The sequence below is a fragment of the Toxorhynchites rutilus genome, chromosome 3 (assembly GCF_029784135.1).
Source record: "Toxorhynchites rutilus septentrionalis strain SRP chromosome 3, ASM2978413v1, whole genome shotgun sequence".
Classification (NCBI taxonomy): Eukaryota; Metazoa; Arthropoda; class Insecta; order Diptera; family Culicidae; genus Toxorhynchites; species Toxorhynchites rutilus.
The window spans coordinates 84,069,189-84,088,136 of record NC_073746.1 but is presented as its reverse complement, the minus strand read 5'-3'; the positions used below and the strand labels follow the sequence as shown (position 1 = coordinate 84,088,136).

The 18,948-nt window shown below is 38.4% G+C and overlaps 1 protein-coding gene across 5 annotated transcripts in view; it reads right to left on the bottom strand.

Moving 5' to 3' along the window:
* Positions 1-278: 278 nt before the first annotated feature.
* Positions 279-18,948, bottom strand: part of LOC129773931 (protein daughterless) — a 122,752-nt gene continuing 104,082 nt past the window's right edge. For 2 of the 5 annotated variants that reach the window (XM_055777600.1, XM_055777604.1), the window contains 7 exons: positions 16,827-16,901; positions 16,195-16,465; positions 16,032-16,119; positions 15,623-15,742; positions 7,687-7,832; positions 7,511-7,626; positions 279-7,082 (listed from right to left, as the gene is read on the bottom strand). In XM_055777600.1, the coding sequence (XP_055633575.1) occupies positions 7,038-7,082; positions 7,511-7,626; positions 7,687-7,832; positions 15,623-15,742; positions 16,032-16,119; positions 16,195-16,465; positions 16,827-16,901 (861 nt within the window). In that variant the 3' untranslated portion in view covers positions 279-7,037. Of the gene's footprint in view, positions 7,086-7,510; positions 7,627-7,686; positions 7,833-15,622; positions 15,743-16,031; positions 16,120-16,194; positions 16,466-16,826; positions 16,902-18,948 lie in introns of all 5 variants that reach the window. The other 3 variants (XM_055777602.1, XM_055777601.1, XM_055777603.1) reach the window with 3 other exon arrangements.

The window sequence follows — 18,948 nt, the reverse complement described above, 5'->3', positions numbered from 1 at the left end:
GATAAATATTTCTGCTGATTTGCGTAATACTTTCGTTTTATATAGAGCTGAATTCGCGCGTTTGTGTGTGTCTCTTGGCTCGATTTCTTTTATTAATTTTTAAAAGAGTTTGAGTGAAATGTTTGCCATGCGTTTTTTGTTGCTTACATCCTATATGATACTGATCAAATTCCATCTCTTTCATAATATTCCGTGTTCTTATATTTTTTTTTCTAGTGGTAGAACAATTATGTTTTGACCATTCCGTTTCGTCCAAAGTTTGAGCGCCTGTGTGTGTGTTTATTCAGTTATAAGACAGAAATTTACCGGGGAAAATTAATATAAAACAATGTGAGAACAAGCTTCCGCCAGAAGAAAAAAAATGTTTATATTCTGTGCCTCTCATTCAGTTGTCGTTGGTGTCTGACTCAATAAAAAAAAAGATACTGTGCAAATGGTGTCTGCATTTTGATGATGAAAAATCAAGACGATAAAAATTTCACTTTCAAGAAATATTTACTCTAAGCTCACGCTCACGACTCGAATATAAAACGTTATAAAATATAGTTTTTCCATAAAAATACCTTTCTGTTTCTTGTTTTCCTTGCTGCCCCGGTGCAAGACTCAGCTTCGCCGAAAGCATTCTACTTCTCTATTAAAATTAGGTTAATAAAATAAACGGTTTATCAAGATTTGAATACAAAAAAAAACTGAAATGTTCTGCTTTGTGATCCAAAGTTTCACTCCGCAGATTTCGAAGAAATGCTGTTTCTTCGATACTTTATACAATCAATTATACATCTCTTTGCGCGTTAGACTCTTTTTTTCTTGCGTTATCTGCGGGCTTATCTCATACCAAAAATGAACTTTTTTTTTATCTGCTTTCGATTTATTTCTGCGCTCATGTGCTTATTCTCTGTTACAAATAGCAATAAAACTACCAGTTAAAATACAATTTTTAATATATTCATAAAAGGAAAACTAAAATAAAATTAAAAAATAACTAACCATAAAATTTTTCTATCTTTCTTGCTGTGTTTGCATTTTACAGTATTGAAATAATATAACTCATTTGTCCTGTCATCTACTTAGCAACTAGAGGTAAAAAGAATATTAAGTAAATTTTCACTCCCAGTGGGAAAGCACTTATCACCTCGATGTCCCGATGGAGAGATTTCTTCGGAAATCTTCAATTGTGGGAAAAAAATGTGATGCTTCAATGCCTAGCTACCTTTTCCGCTCTCCACCTCCAGGTGATAATCCCTCCCCATAGGGGAATCCCTACAATCGGTGCGCCGCTTTTTTTCTGTTTCTGAATAAAAGTGTGGGGGTGGTGTGCATCATTTCCGAGCCTTGCTTTAATTTTACATATCACATTACATCTTATTATTTCCCGCTCTTTCTCGCTCTTGGTATGCAGAAGAAATAGGTTACCAAAAAACACAACGTAAAACACTCTTGTGTGCGTTACAGAGATACACCTTACCTTTTTTTCATGATTGCCTTACACAGGAAACAAAACTAGAAGCTTAACTCTACACCTTTCGTTAGACAGTAAACAGAGGAAAACTAAAGCTAACGAAGAAACTTATAGCCTACTAAGAGTACTAAATACGCTTGTGAAGTGAACGAGAGGAAAAAATAGGACTCTTTCTTGCTTCTACTCATACATACATACAGAGGATGGAGGATGATGAAATCATAAATATAAAACTGATTTGTCACTTGTGCATATTCTGCGGTCATATTCTTGTCCTGGGGTCTAAATGGCGGTCTCTCTGATGCTATCTCACTATGTGAAATTTTGCGCGAAATTAAGTATATAAATGTAAGTAACTGTTTGTTGCGAAAATAAGTTTTGTTTCGGTTACCAGTACAGGTTAAGTGGAAATCTTCCGTATTGTGGATGGAGCTTGTTGTGAAAAGGGAAAGAAGGAGTCACACAAAAAGCGATGATTAACAAAACCGAGAGATTAGATGAGACTTTTTCTCATATCATGTTTTGAGTCTGCCTGATTACATTGATTGCTTTCATAGTTCATGAACCTTTTTTCTATGATTGAGTGATTGTGTAGTGAATACAAGGAGCAATACTGTTGACGGTAAATGTTCGATTTTATTAGCGAGTGCCCTCTCCGAGTGCAGTTTTAGTAACATGCTTGGAAACTACCTTCCGTAGAGTCATCTCATCTTGAGCAAATGATATCAAAATGATGACGAGTCTACCGACAAAACATTTATTTTAAAACAGAATGCATTGATCGAGCACAAAACACAACAATAATAGTTTTAAATCATTATCCTGGAAAAAATAAAATTATAAAATTGCTAAATGAATACAGATGACGAGTAGGAAATTATTGCCACAATTTCGAATGCTTGTAATTGTTTGGTCACATTACACAGAAATTACCCAACTCTGCATAGGTTTACTTTGTAGTGTATTGTTTACATCCTGCCGAGATGAGAGCAAATGCGAAAAATTTAGGGTGGCCTTATTATTAGACTGGAATCACTTTTCTCGAGGTCGATGCGTCCGCGCAAAAAAAAAAAAAATGACGTAAAAAATTGTGTAATTTCGTTTCCGCAAGATGACTCAAGGTGCTATAAATAGTCGATTGATTCGGGAAGTGTCAACTTCTGTCATCTAAACATTTTCTACAAGTCTTTGAGTTTTGCATAAGTTCAATTTTTACTGCGTTATTCGAGTTTCGTTGCCAATAAGCACGATTTTCGGGACGTTTTGATTTTCTATTCCCATTTAAAGAAAAATGCAGCTAAACCGCATCGAATGCTTGTCGAATTTGATCGGATAGGGAATGTGGTTTGGACGATTTTAAAATGGTGATTCTATTGTTGAAGACAGAAAGCATCTGGGTCAACTGAAAAAGTTTGAAGACGAGAAATCAGAGACATTACTCGCTCAAGATTCGTGTCAAACGCAAACATAGCTCGCAGAGTCAGTGGGAGTAACTCGACAAGCTATTTCTAAACGACTCAAAGCCGCAGAATACCTCCAAGAGCAAGGAAATTATGTTCCACACGATTTGAAGGTGACAGATGTCGAATGACGATTTTGTCTTTTTTGCATTGAATCGTCACTGCGGACAAAAATCGGATTCACTACGTCAATCTGAAACGCCAAAGATATTATGTCAAGCCTGACAACTATTGAACCACGAACTCAATCCAGACTAATCGGAAGTGACCATTTTGGATTCCAAAATGAACTCTAAGATGGTCGCTGGTCGAATCGATTCCGAAAATGCTATCGTTGTGAGTTCTAATGGGTCCTCATGGTCATTTCCGGATAACTTTTGTTTTTTTAGGCCAACCTGAAGTCGGAATTTTGGATCCCAAAATGACCTCAGAAAGATTAAACTTCTGCTGGTCAATGCATTTCTAAAAATGTCGATATTAAGAGCGGGGGGTCTTATGACCATTCCGGACTGACTTACAGTCGAGTTTGGATAACCGGAAGTTCTCATTTCAAATTCCGAAATGACCTGAGAGCATTGCTTGATATACGCTGGTCGAGATGGATTCAAAATCACCCATGTTGTGGCGCCTCTTGGCCATTTCCCGTTTCCCGCAAGTCGCCATTTAGAATTCCAAAATAAAAAAAGATCAATATTTAGCTTCCTTGAGCCGAGACTGTTGAGAAAATATCGATGTTGTGAGATTTTATGGCCATTCCCTACCGACTTCCGGTTCAGTTTGGTTAACCGGAAGTCTTCATTTTGAATCTCGAAATCTCCGGTCCATTATGGCTAACCCGAAGTCCTCAACTCGAATTCCGAAACGACCCCAGAGATCATTGCTCGGCATCCGCTGGTTGAGTTGGTTCCAAAATCACCCATGTTGTGGTGCGTTTTGCTCATTTCCCGTTGTCTTCCGCTAAAACCGCTAAAACTTTTAAGCTAAAACCGAGGAACCATGAAACCGTGGTTTAGCCAAAACCAGAAGGGTGATGTTCAAGACACTACCGCATTGTTAACGTAGGACTGGAAAATTATTGTCGGCGTGAACGAACATTATAAAGTACTCTTAGTTGGCAGTCTTAACAAGGTCCAATGACATCGGGATCTCTCGCAGCTTGCTTGCATCATCAGTGACGATAATCCCGCTGTTACGGACCCAGCTTAGATAACAGGGCCGGCAATTTGAGCGCAAACAAGCGCATAATAAATAAATAAAATACAGGCGCATTTGAAAAACAAAGAAAAGAATCGAATGTAATCAATGCCAGCGGGAGAACCACGTGTCTGTTCCTTTCTTTCAAAATCTGTATGTATAGCTTCAAAGATAAATGCGCCAGAATTTATAATAAACAAGACCCAAGCGAGATATGGGCGAATAAACTAGTTAGCGTTCTAGTTCTAGCGGTAGTGTGCTAGGCGAAGGAATAGAAATAGACATTTTATTTCTCGCAATTAGCCACATGTTTCCCACTTGAACTTTTTTTCGTGGAAAGCATGTTTTGATAAGACCCAAGGCGAGAGCGCTGTATGAGCCAGAGAGGTGATAAAATTGTATTTCTAGGTCTCACCCTTCATCGCGCATGGGATGTGCGCAAAGGCCACGAAAGAATAGGGCACATAATGCAATGTTTATTTGGGACCCTATGCGGGTGAAAGCTAAGAATAGAGGAACAAAACGGACGGACGAAGTCGAATAAGTTCAGTTCAATCACCGACAAGTAGTTGCGCCCAATGAAGGATACCGGATCAAGCAAAAATTATTCAAGAAATATCAATCAACGCACAAGTTCCAAATTCGAAATCACCATCGTCATCCGAACTCCTAACAGGGAAGGAGTTCAAGGTAAATATAAAGAAAAGTAAATCCCAAACTGAATAGCAGATCACGTGCTCCGCCGTATCGAATGGACCATTTTGGAGCTGGCGGATCATGACGAGTTAGTGGCTGCCCTAGTTGGGGTTTGCTACGGTTTAGGGGATTCAGTCCATAAGTAAGCCGAAAGGAAAGATTGTACAAATCCAGGGAAAAGGTTCCCTCGGAGAACACTAATGGCACACGCTTCCGTAGTTCGTGTTTGGAAAACACATTCCGGCGTGCAATTGCATACGAAGCATACGAATAGAAGTGTTCCCGGCTTACGTGCACCGTCAATAAGTAAGATTGTCGGGATTTGAATAGTTTACTTTCAAGGCATTTTTTGGCCTATAGGGGCAAGTGTTTGGATCATTAATTATCAAAAATCACTCGTAAACCGTTTATCTTCCGAATGAAGTGATTATCATACCACTTCGTTCTCGTTCTAGTTTTCAAAACTTTGAACCTTCACCACAGTACAGAAATGAAATTCGTATTCCTACGTCAGAAGGTTGTGGTTCCACAAAGTTAGGGTTCAGAAGTCAAGAAAAGTGTTGAATTTTGACACTCTTTCGCTCAGACACAGCCTTACCAGAAACAGTTGTCTGCCCGAATTTCTTGTTGTCAAAGGGGAAAAAGGTTCTGTAGAATGAACGTATCACGTGCTTCTAAGTCCTGACGATCACACAGATGCTAAGAACCGTCATCTTTGAGATGCCAGTCGATTCCTTCTCCATGTTCAACACCTTTAGTGCTTCCTGAAGTTTATTTGGAACGACTAAGGTCTCAGAGAACGGCTGGATCAATTCGTGGGCCTCCTTCGAACCCCACAAAACCATGAATTCCACGGCCAAAGACCGGTACTTTCAGATTTTGTGACCATGAGCCTCCTCTTGATTTTCCTTCAGTGGAATAAAGTCATCGATGGCTCATCGGAAGCTCTTGTCATCTACCATGATAGGCAATATTATGTAAATCGAATCGACCATCATTATCACTATCACATCGAGCAAAATCGTATTTTGTAAATCGAGATAATCGAGTCGAGTTCTTGCTAATTGCATATATTTAAGCGTTTCTGAAATGTTTACCAAAGGAAAACATTAGAACAACTCGAAAAATCGATGTAGAGTCGATGCGATCGACTATGAAAGCAAAACAGAGCTAACGACCAAAACTCTTATCGACTCGATTTATACAATAGGATCCAATATAAGAACGTGTGTGGGGGATCGAGAAATCAGTCAGAATCGTGTGGTCCCTGTACAGCTTGAAGCGGGCATTTTCTTTGACATCTTTGACAGATGCAGGTCAATAACGATCGTCTATAGACAATTCATGCCACGTGACTATCGGTGCTGTTAGCTAAATTGGGACAGCCTGAGTGTCCTATTGACATGACTCTCACCGCACGTTAGCCACAGATTTGTTGTGGTCAAGTTGATCGAAATTGGCACTGCCTTTTGCTTCCGAACTGTGTTGTAACATGTAGCCCATCAGCCCTGATCTAAATATATTTCGATCTGAATATCTGATTCAATAATATACTGTGTGGCAATAATTTCGTACTCACCATTATTTACTTTTTATCCCTCCCACACCGATCGAGTGAAATGTTTCACAACAAAATGCATTCATTGATGTGAAATATTTCAATCATCAGATCGTTTTATTGAAAAATAATCATAATTTTGGTAAAATTTCACAAATGGGACAGTTTCCTTCAGTTGCGAAAAAAACACTCTCGGATTTGACTCACTTTTTTCGCGGATTTGACCTGTAGTAATGGAGTGCACTCCCCTTCACTTTTGCAGCAAGCTGTGATTGTGTGTGATTACATCCTTTCCTCATCGCTTTTGTCCTTGCTACTACTCCGCCTCAATCCACGTTTTATTTTCTATAGAATACTAGAGAATCTTCTGGGGGTCCGCGCTTTCACAGACGTGTCGGCAAAACATTGTTTTTTCCTTGCCATATTGTTCCTGTTCCTAGCGTTTATAACACACACTCCGTCTTAAAACGTAAACTTGCCTCATATTATTCACAACAGCGCGCGCGCTCTCATTACACATACCACGGCAAACTCATTCTCACATCATCCACATGCACCAGTCCGAGCACTCGCACGATTCACCTACTACTGTTGTATATGTACATGTGTGTTGCTGCTGCTGCTGCCGCTTGCTGTGTTATCTTCGAATTAAATTATTTAAATTATTATGCTATTGTGGCGGTCCGGGGTTGTGGGGAAGATTTGGCGGCGGACCCTACTTTGCGCGTGAATAGCGCGCGCGATGGCAACGGTATGAACGTGTGTTTGGACAAATTTGTTATGTTGTTGTTGTTTTCGGAGGGTCCACACATCATATTTTGATGATGCACAATGGTTGTTTGTTTGTAGTTAGTTGGATGGATAGCACAGCCAAACCAACATCCAGTTTTTGATGGAGGTACACATTACGTGAGCAGTGAGAGGAGAGATATGAGAAGAAAAAGATTGCATTTAGGGTTCATTTTTTGTTGTTGTTAGTATTGGTTTCGTAACACTCCATTCATCTCTGCACGCGCAAGCCTGGGGTGGTCATTCAATGGGGTTGTTGTTTTTTACGTTTTACTAAATTATTTAAGCATGGTCGCTTCTTTTTGCCTTGTCTGCCACGCTTTCTCACTCTCGCTCTTGCTTGAGGTTACTTACGGGTAGTGAGGGATACGGCGTTTGATGCAGTATATGTGGGGGCAGTTTTGGACCGTCCTCGGCTTTTTCCTCTTCCCGCCGCTTGAGGCAAGCAGCTTTCGGGTTTAGATTGCGTTCTGGAAAAAGAAGAAAGGAGTTAAAACAATCAACCTTAATGTTAGCTGTACACTGAATACCTCGCACTTGTTGCTCCAATGTCATGATAACCTCAACGGCCATGTTCAGTATGCCGAGCTTGGTTTGCGGTTTGTCCGATTTTAGGTGGGACATGCACATACGGCCGAGTTCCTTCAGTGCCTCGTTGATGTCACGAATGCGTATTCTGAAAGGTGATGGAGGGTTGAAATGAAATTTGTTTCAAAAATTGAGTTGAACAAACATGAATTGCGAAACTTCAGCGGTAAATGTATATATATATATATATATATATATATATATATATATATATATATATATATATATATATATTTATATATATTTATATATATATATATATATATATATATTTATATATATTTATATATATATATATATATATATTTATATATATTTATATATATATATATATATATATATATATTTATATATATATATATATATATATATATATTTATATATATATATATATATATATATATTTATATATATATATATATATATATATATATATATATATATATATATATATATATTTATATATATATATATATATATATATATATATATATATATATATATATATATTTATATATATTTATATATATATATATATATATATATTTATATATATTTATATATATATATATATATATATATTTATATATATATATATATATATATATATATATATATATATATTTATATATATATATATATATATATATATATATATATATATATATATATATATATATAAATATATATATATATATATATATATATATATATATATTTATATATATTTATATATATATATATATATATATATATATATATATATATATATAGACTAGGGTTTAGACTAGTGATATATTCATGTGAAGAAATATGATGAGATTTATAGAAATCGCCTCAACCGTTTACACTAGCGTGAACTTCTATAATGAATATATTCATATTTTAGGTGAATTTATTCACCTGAAGTAGAACTGCATCCAACTTTAGTGATTTCTCACCAGTGAGAAATTCTCAAGCGTTTACATATGCTGAATTTATTCAAGTTATATATACCTCGAATAAGTGTATCATATTTATTCTCACCCGTTTACACCTATTTCACGTGAATAAATCCATCTATAGCTATAGATCTCCCTAATGTAAACCCGCCATTAAAAATCAGGATCTGCTACATTAGCTGAATATGAATTATTCGCTTTGCGTAGTCCGTATGATCCTGCTGTTTCATGATGCATGGAGAGGTTCGATATGTTTATGTTAGAGGCAAAGAAGAAAATAAACTTTCTGCACCGAAAGCGTACATGACGGTTTTGTTTGCGTGCTGGTGTATCATGAAGTGCGAACCGATGCAGAGTTGTCTCGTTCTATTTTGGGTCGTGATTTGTAGCACGTAACAACAAAATAATGCCGCTGGGGGAAATTATTCCTGTATGATCATATTTGAACGAACGGAAGCGATTTTTTCAGTGAATGAATCAATTGGCAAACACTGCGAAACATAGATGGAATGTTTTGTTGTCAGCACCGTTATTGCGCCCAGTTTTGCGCTGTATTTTGCGTCGTGCTTGCGCCGTACTTCTATACTGCGTGCTTGAATCTGGATTGCACGCTCTGTTGAGATATTTTTCTTCCCACAAGCGTAAACGGTTCGTATAGAGACGCGCTGTTGTTTTTATGCTTTGCTTAAGACGAGCGAAGACGAAGCGGGCGCTAGAATTTAGAAGGGCACCGCTGCGTATGTTTTTGAAGACTATTCAGCAGTCGTGGTCACAAAATTAATGGAAACTCGATTCACATCCCTCTTTTCTCTAGACTTGACTCTCTCGGATTACTTTTTGTTCCCCAATTTGAAGAAAAGACTGACGGGAAAAAGATTTTATTTAAATGGGCAAGTATTTGTAGAAACGAATGGCCATTTTTCAGATTTGGAGAAATCCTATCATTCGGAACAAACTAGAGCAGCATTGGACGATGTTTATAGGCCTAAAAGGAGGCTATGAAGAGATTTTAAAAAAAGGTTTACCCAAACAACTAAGTCAAAAGTAAGCAGCAAAAAAACGCCCCCAAAACGAAAGAAACATATTAGGCGTGCTGCGCAAATTAAGTAACGCGAGTGCGATTTTTGGAGCACCTCTCCTCCCCTCCTGTGTAACAATAAGTAACGCAAGTCAAACCCCCTTCCCATCATAACGCAAAATTAAAGTGGTTTTTTTCATTTTCATAACATTTCAGATTTTATTAAATAATGAAAATATCAACGTAGAAAATCAGACATCTGCCCAGGTCGGAATCAAAGGTTCTTCGAATGAAGTTTGACAAGTTCATAGAATTTCGAACAAACAGAGAAGGAAATTAATGCTCACATCTGTTGAGATTTGTGCTTTTAAACCATCTAGTGTTTGGCTGTGAGGAACAGGAGCTGGTATGAATTAATGTTGATTTATACAAACCCTCTGTGACCCTCTGTGTTTGCTTCGTAGTTATTCAACACGTTCACTCATGTGCTTACCATCAATTGGGGGAACGCATTCGCAATTTAGGGGGTCTGATCAGGATCACCTTCCCCTATATATTTGACTAAATTCGACATTCATTCACATATGACTCTAGATGCTGTCTACATTCGTATTCAGTCGGAAATGACTTTTGGCTTCTTCACGCAGTTTCTCCGCCAAAACGACTAAACAGTCAGTCGGGCGATTAGTCGCTATCTCCCTCTACCGACTCGACTATATCATTTCATTTTTCCCAGTCAAATTGTCTCCATTGCATTTTGAAGTGACTTCCCCCGAAACGAATTAGTTCATCTCTCTCCCCAAGTATCATTATGCATGCATCGATGTTAGAGTTCAACGTGGTTTGAAGCTACAGGTGAGCTACATTTTTTTGTATCGTACACGAAAATTACTCACGCGCATAAAATAGCGTGCAGTGTGTGTGCGCTATTTTGCTCGCAATATACTAATACTAACGCGAGGACCATTATAGCATACTTGATAAATGTCTAAGTTCGTTGGTTTGCGTTCACGATGGGTAGAAAATAAACCGTCCATTGATGGGGTAACTACTTTTCTGCATCAGAAATCAGGTTTTTGTTCCTCTTTATATGGACGTATAATAAGATTGCGTACGCGGGTATGAAATTAGTGTCAAGGGAAAATGGAAAGAGGCAGATTTGTATTCATTAGTCGCGTCAGTTAAAATAACCATTGACTGGACTAGTTCACCAATCATCCTCGCAAGTCAACGCTAGTCAATTCATTTTCTATTCAAGTCACTTTTTGTTGACGGCGACTGCCGAAGCAGTTCTAGTCGAAGCGAAGCTACTGAGAGTAGAGTCGGTCTTCATTTTTCACCTTCGAAGATTTCGGTTCCTGGTAGGCAGAGTATATTTGTATTGGTAAACAAAATAAGGTGTCGTTATTATTTGCATTCAATATGGAATGTATATGGAAGAAACGGAACAATATTTAAATAACTCTCAATTTGATGATGTCATGAGCCAAAATACACATCAAATCTTATAACTGATTGTTTTTCAATCTATATATATAAAAATGGTTTTTTGTCAGTCTGTCTGTTTGTCTGTCTGGTTTTAGGATGCAATAAATGTTCTTACGGTGGTTAGATACTCCTCCCCCCTCTCTTAGGTGGGCTACCATACAAATGGATTTATTTATTTGCAACGTCTCGAATGTTAATGAACAATTCCACAGACTGAACTTAAATCGATAAAGCCGTAATCCTATTTTTAAAAATATTTTTGGACATATCAAATTCGAACACTGCACAAACACTATTAAACGAACGAAAACAAACATCCTGGGAGCCCTCAAAACATCATCATATAATCGCGAAAATAACGAAAATTTGTTTGTTTCTATGAAGGTGAGAGAGTGAAAATGACACACAAAAATATCACTTTTATTAATATTATCCGACATCATTTCATTAATAATCACTGCACACTGTCACTGTCTTGATTTGAGTTTTTCATCTAAGTGAATTTCATAATTATCATGAGGAAGATAAACCCTCTAACTCTCGGAAAGAAGAGCCATCCGGCGTACAACTCGGTTGAAAGACAAGCGTTCTGGAGCATTTGTAACAAAGAATATTGCATCAAGATTCAATTGATTCAATGATGAATCGCCTTATCTATGACTTTTTTAAGATGAGGGTTCTCGTCCGGTCCTCCATCTACATTAATCATGATTACTGGCTTAATCAGTCCTCGATACCGAATAATTTCGAATTCAGGGAGCTCGCTAACTTTTTTTTAAAATCCAGCCTCAGTGTTCGATGAACAGTACCTTCATGAACAAACTGCAACGTACGTCGGACCACTGAATCCAACTGCTTCAGCATGACCAAAGTGCCCTAGCTTCTCTCTGCATCTGCTATAACCTATGGAATAAGCTTATGATTAGCAGCCACGACAGAATCATGATCTAGAAGAATATCGCGTTAATTCGAGATGCATTAATTGATGCCTGCTTATTGACCGCTTTTTAGCCCATTTATCATCTTGCCTCAGGAAACACACATCATTCCGTTCCAGAATCGAAGGCGTTTTTTTAGTTTTTGAGTTATGATTTTTCAAAGTTAACCGATGGTTCGAAAACTCAATTTTTTCCTCATTTTTTTTATGAAACCGAGTTGAAAAATGAAATCTGTGTATCCGAAAACATGCATTTTGATACCAAACACGATAAAAACTGAAAATTTTGAACTTTGCCACCTTGCCCCCCCCCACCCCCTTTTGGTTTTTAGGCGAAACCGAGTTGAAAAATGAACTTTGCGTATCCGAATTTCTGAGAGACCACTGTGCGACGCCTTGATTCAATTTATTCATATAAGTTCGGTTCATTCTGCACCCTTAAAATCATGTATCCGGGGTCGGTTTGTTACGGTTGAAGTCTTCGACTTTTGCGACTATTCATGAATTAAATCATTTTTCATGCCTTCATACAAGCGGAACTTCTGAGCAGCCAGACTATGTTTTTTGGTCAGAATCAGTTTTGACGAACAAGAAAAGCGTATTTTCGGCAATCTACTTTATGTTGACGATAACAGTTCTGTTACTCGATTGAGAATAACGAAAGATAATTATAGTTGCAACACGAGTGGGGATAGATCCACGCTGTCAGTTAGTTCGGCTTAAGGTACTGGAAGGTAGTACGATACTCCTCTGCTATAGCAGCTTCAACGATTCATCGGACAGTCGTACAGATCCAATAGATGGCAACGCTTCTTGAACTTCTTCATCCTTGGCTCGTTAAAAATGGCGTCTCCCTCAAGGCAATAGGCAATCTGTTGTACTTCTTTATCTCACAGATCCTTTATCTATCGCTCTTTCATCTCCACATAAAGTCGCTTCGAGATCTCCTAATAGTTAACTCAACTACAAAGCCTCCTGAATAGTCACGTTCCGATATCAGAGGGTCACGCAATGCTGCAATTTGCTTGCCAATAATACTGCTGCTCCTACGTGCATAAATAAGTATCAGGAAGTAAACTGACGTGTTGTCAAATCGCCGGTCCAGTCTGCATCGGGATATCCAACGAAGCCTGTATCGTCACCGAAATTCAGTCGCCCTCGAATCACTCTTTTAGCTGCTGTTCAGTAGATATACAGTAAACTACATAAAATGGCGCTCCGACGAGGCTTCTATATTCGATGTTATCAGGAGACGTTGCGTTTGTATCGATGTTCGATGCCAATCCCGTATCCATGGGACTATCCGAGGCTTTGTCATCTTGGCATCCAAAACGATACACAATCTTGTCAATGTTGCCAGTGGAATGATGTACTGTTCGTTGCGAGGTTGAATTTCCATTCCCAGGAACAAGATTCGATTCTGCTGGAACAGTATCCTTCTTCAACCATCTCATCGAACGAGTCACTCGTAGTTTCTTTACCCGCTCCGTAATCAAACGTTTCAATCTAGCTCTGGAAGACTGGAAGATTGCGATCAATCTTTGTACGGACCGATTTCAACACGTTTCACGTTTGGCATACGAGCCGGATCATCCTGTGGAGACTTTTTGATGGGATAAACTGTGACTAAATGACTTCCTACCACTTTGGCAATCCTCTTCGACGTTTTTTGGGCGAGCAGCAAATTCGTAATCACTCCTTTGGTGCACATTTCCACAAATTTGCAATAAAACAATTCCGATGTTCTGATGCAGCCCTTAACCCTCTTTATTATTTTTTATTTAAATCGTTTATTTTTACAGGCTCAGTTACATAGGTTTAAAGGAGCCGAACTCCTTACTGTATTGTTACTAGTATATATACATTTTTCCTTAATTCTAATGTTAATAATATAGGAAACCGATTACTCGCGGTCAACTCGAGTTTAGAAGGGTGACATATTTTCTTCAGGAAAAGGAGGGGATATGAGGATATATTGACAATGATCACACTCACACTCTCAATAACACTCTCAATCACACTCATCACACTCAATTCTTAAACCTATCTTATATCTAATATGTATTTACATTTCATCTTATTCTTAAGAAGGGATCCGATCTCTCACAAAGGAAAAGGAAAAGGAAAAACTAAGGGCTTAACCCTCTATCGCCCAAGTTTTTTTATTTATCTAAAAAAACCTACTCCAATTTTATTCTGAATTTCCGGATTTCAACATAAATTACTCCTAGCAGAATGCTGCCAGCATAAAAACAATGTGTATGTGTGATAGATGAAAATATTCTAAAGACGTTCTAGTGGGGGTGAACATTGAAAATAATGTCTGAATAATTTGAAAATAGAATTCGCGAAGCCCGTCTAAAAGCGGGCTTGGGCTGTACAGGGTTAAAAGAAACGTAAATAATATAAGTTTCCGGCTTGGCGTTGCTTCTTTCAAGGTCGTTCATCACCAGTCGGCGTAGCTTAGATCTCCCATCCAACTAGACCTTGATTCCAATACTTTGGGGACGGAAATCGGGCCATTTTCTTTTCGAATCATACTTCACATTTCGGCGCAAACGACGATGTCCCACGTGGATGCAGTTGTCGTTATGTCCGGCCACATTCAACAGCGCTTACTGTACACCAGGTTCCAGATATTACCACCTCACTAACATAAAACATATTATAGAGTTGTCCTACACGTTTCTTCCGCACCATGCTATGAGTGACTCTAAGATGCTCTGTTTGTACAAACATGCAGGCTTACGCATGTGTACTTTGGCGTTGTACACAAATTACGTAACGCTAAATATGCGATTTTTGAAATCAATCGTCCAGGAGATATGTTATTTTATTCATCGCACGTGCACTTCATAGAAATCTAATCGCAACGACGGAGAGTTATTTTTGGTAAGATGTCTGCATCAATCAAAATGGAGAGGCAAAAGAAGCATTTAATCAAGATGAGATATACGAATCGATATGAAGTTTGGGTTTTGCACCTCTTGACTTGAGTTGACTTAAGAATCGGGATCCTTTCTTGACGAAGCTTGTCACCGGAAACGGGACACGGATTTCATACCAAAATGAGCATCGAAAACGCACTTGATCGAAGGAAAGTAGGCTTTTAACTGTTGCGAAGCCTGAACTTCATCCGAAGATGATTCTTTTGTGCTTTCAGTGGGACTGGAAAGATGCAGTGTACTACGTGCTCCTTCCTCAAGGTGATACGATCAATGCTAACATTAAGACATTTGGCATCAACTACATATAACATAAATCTTTTCAATGTAAAACAATATCCTGAAATAATGGACCATTAGCGCTTCAAAGATTGCTATCGTCAAATTTTGAGGGTACAAAACATATCTCATCTCACCAGAAGCATAATGAATTATGCATTCATAGTTCATTAGCATACTTGAACCTCTCAGATAAGAAATACGGAATCAATTACCAATAACCGTTAGAAAAAAAATAATGACTAAGAAACCAGAGTCAGGGAATCTCACCTCTCGCGCGCATTGTTCGCTTGTCTTCGCTCCTTCTCCTTTCTGTCCTTCATTACCGGATCATCATTGTCGTCGTCATCATCATCATCGTCAGCACTAGAACAACTACGCGAATTTTTACTAGAGATGTAATACAGCAGAGTTTATGGCGAAAGGCGCAAACGAAATCATAGGAGGAGGCACATCCGAAAGAAAATATGTTCGAAAATTAAGAAGTACACATACAGGCGCACACACATCACGTCAACGTAAGGTTGGTGAAATGAAAAGAAAGAAGAAAAACAAACAATATTTTAATTACTGCTACTGTAATGAAGCCTAATCTTTTGGCAGGTAAAACGAACTTTTTTCGATAAGAGTGACCAATTGGAATAAACAAAAAAAAATATGATAAAACTACGTTACTTACTATTTTCGCGGCCGCTTTGCACCTTTCGTTGAGCCTGGTACGGAACTGCTGGGCTTGCTATCCGCATCTGGAGGTTCTTTGCGTTTCTCTGTGAATTGAAAATCGACGCATTAATAATACGATCTATATGGTAATGTATTTCCGTGCCGTGCAAAATACTCACTGGTATTAACTCCGACGGGGGTGTTTGGTAATCTCTCCGTTTTCACCGGGACGAGTCCACTAGCAGTCACCGCCGATGGTGGTAGATCGCTGTTCGGGTCCTGGCGTAGCTGGGCACTGCCGGGTGGTGGAATGATCTGTGCCCCACTTCCGGACGCACTACCGTACGGTGAGCTGGCATCGAGCGAAGAGAGCGATACACCGACCTGTGGTTCGCAGTGATTCCGAAGGATGTTGATCGCATCATCGAGACGCTCCTCCATTCGGGTACCCTGGAAGCGCAGAGACAAGCGTTAGGGATGAATTCAGTACGCTAAAGGAATGGCCCGCACACACGTTGATTTAGTGTGTAGCTGATTGTGAGAGTAAATATTCATGAATACTTAAAGATATTCAAAAGCAAACACAAACGCACGCAAAACAAATTGTGATCTGCTGTTCGATTTTTTCATTCAATTTCAATCCGTATCTTGTACGACACATTAAATAACTAGACTTATGAGAAAACAGATCAATAGTTGTTTTACATGATATCTAACTTAATTCGATGGTATATTTTACATTCAACCCCAACCATAAGTGTGTCGCATCAGGGGATCCAACGAAAAACAAACATCGAGTACCACCACTTACCGTTCCGTTCTCAGAGTGTTCTCTAAGCAGTGACACAATCGCATCGTCCAGCGGTTGGATCTCGGGCGAGTTAGCCTAGACGCGGAGTATTTTTTTATGTATGGAGAGATACGACGAAAAAAAAGAGAAACACAAAAAGAAAAAAGAAAAACATGCATCAACATAATCGTTTCAAGAAAAAAATATATTGAAAATCATTATAAACGCAAGTAAAATCATTAAACTGCCCGGTTGGTAGTAGTATTTGCAGCAGTAAACTGGGTACGGTGTGATAAGGTGTGAATCGATCAAAGTGAAAGAGAAAAAATTAGGGCATACAAACGAAATGTGCAACATATTGTACTTCGGTGATTTGTGGACTTGCAAAATAAGTGTGCTTACAAAAAAGGAACAGCAGCTACAGAAAGGGAGTAGTGTTATTGTTTTACTTAAAAAAATGTAGGACATTTTTTGTTGTTCTGAAGATCCGTAAAAAATTTAAATGAGTCTTGGCTGACAAGAATCGACGCTGAAATTGAGCTGCCGAAGGGTTAATGAGCTCCCTTGGCCGAGTGGTTAGCGTCATAACTAACATGCCGGGTGTTCGGGTTCGATTCCCGTTCTGGTCGGGGGAATTTTTCGTCAAAGAAATTTCCTCCGACTTGCACTGTGATCACGCGTATTCTAGAACTTGCCACTCAGAATGCATTCAAGGCGTGTTATTTGGCATAGAAATCTCAACTAAGTACTAATAAAAATGACGCAAGTAATACTACGTTGAGACGGCGAAGTTCCTCTAGGAACGTTAGTGCCATTGAAGAAGAAGAAGAAGGGTTAATGAGGATATTGATCGGAATATTTGACCGCATTAATAACTGAACAACTGATAGCCGACAAAATATGCTTCATGGGCAGAGCGTAGAATGAAGCAATCATCCGAAATCATTAAGCAACACTACTGTGATCCGCAACGAAAAAAATCCATTTGAACCATCATCATATCATGAGACTTAAATAAACAATGTTTGTTACCCTATACCCTATATACACAGCGATTGAAACAACAATATAGTATTTTTTTTCTGGCGAAGGAAATTAGTGAAATGTATTCATAAAACAACATGACAAGAGAATAAATCCACTTTAAATATTCATAACAAAAAAACGATGTGATGACGCAAACTCAAGATCTGCAGTATGGACTATGACCACCGCGAGCCTTAATCACCTTCTGCAGACGTTTGGGCATGCTTTCCACCAAATTTTTCAGATGTTGTGCGTTAATCTCCTTCCAGGTTTTCGATAATGCTGTGAAGTACGTGTCCTTGTTCGGTACGCCTGTTTTATCCACCTTATTGTCCAGAATAGCCAATAAATTTTCAATTATGTTCAAATATGGACATTCCAGAATTTCATTCGCATATACTTCAAAAAAATTCTTCGTTTTTTTGGCAGTATGTTTAAGATCATTGTCCCGTTGGAAAATGAAGTCTTTGCCTACGCCGGTTTTGCAACGGATTCATGGAGATTTTTATTGATGGTGTTAAGGTAGGCATCAGCTGTCATTATGCCGTTGATTTGAACCAGGTTTCCTACTCCGGCCCAGGCAACAGCTCCAAACCATAATGTTTCCACCACCGTGCTTTACCGTAGGCTGTAGATGAAGATCTTGTAGCGCTTCACCTGATTTTCTCCAAACTCTCACTCGTCATTTTTGATTAAAGATCTCAAATTTCGATTGGTCAGTTCGCTAAACACGTTTCCAGAAAGATACCGGCTTGTAGAGATATTTTTTGCGAACTCTAGTCGTGCTTTTTTAATTTTGGGACTGATGTATCGTAGTTTAAAGGGTGTCCCACATCAAATTGCATCACCGAAAAAAGAAGCTGTATAAAATTGCCCACTGGGTGTTTTCTCTTGAAAATTTGGGTAGAAGTAGTTTAGAGTGTATTGTTTACACTGTATTTTTGCCGCAGTCAGTTTTCCGAAAATTGAAAAAAATGACGTCACCCACAAAGTATCGTCGGGGATAGATTTTGCGCAAGTAGTTGGAAAATCCTCACCTCTCTCATCGGGACATCGGATAACAACTCGGAATCGTGCAGTCAACGGTGAGTTGTGTGATTAAACGTTACTACGAAAC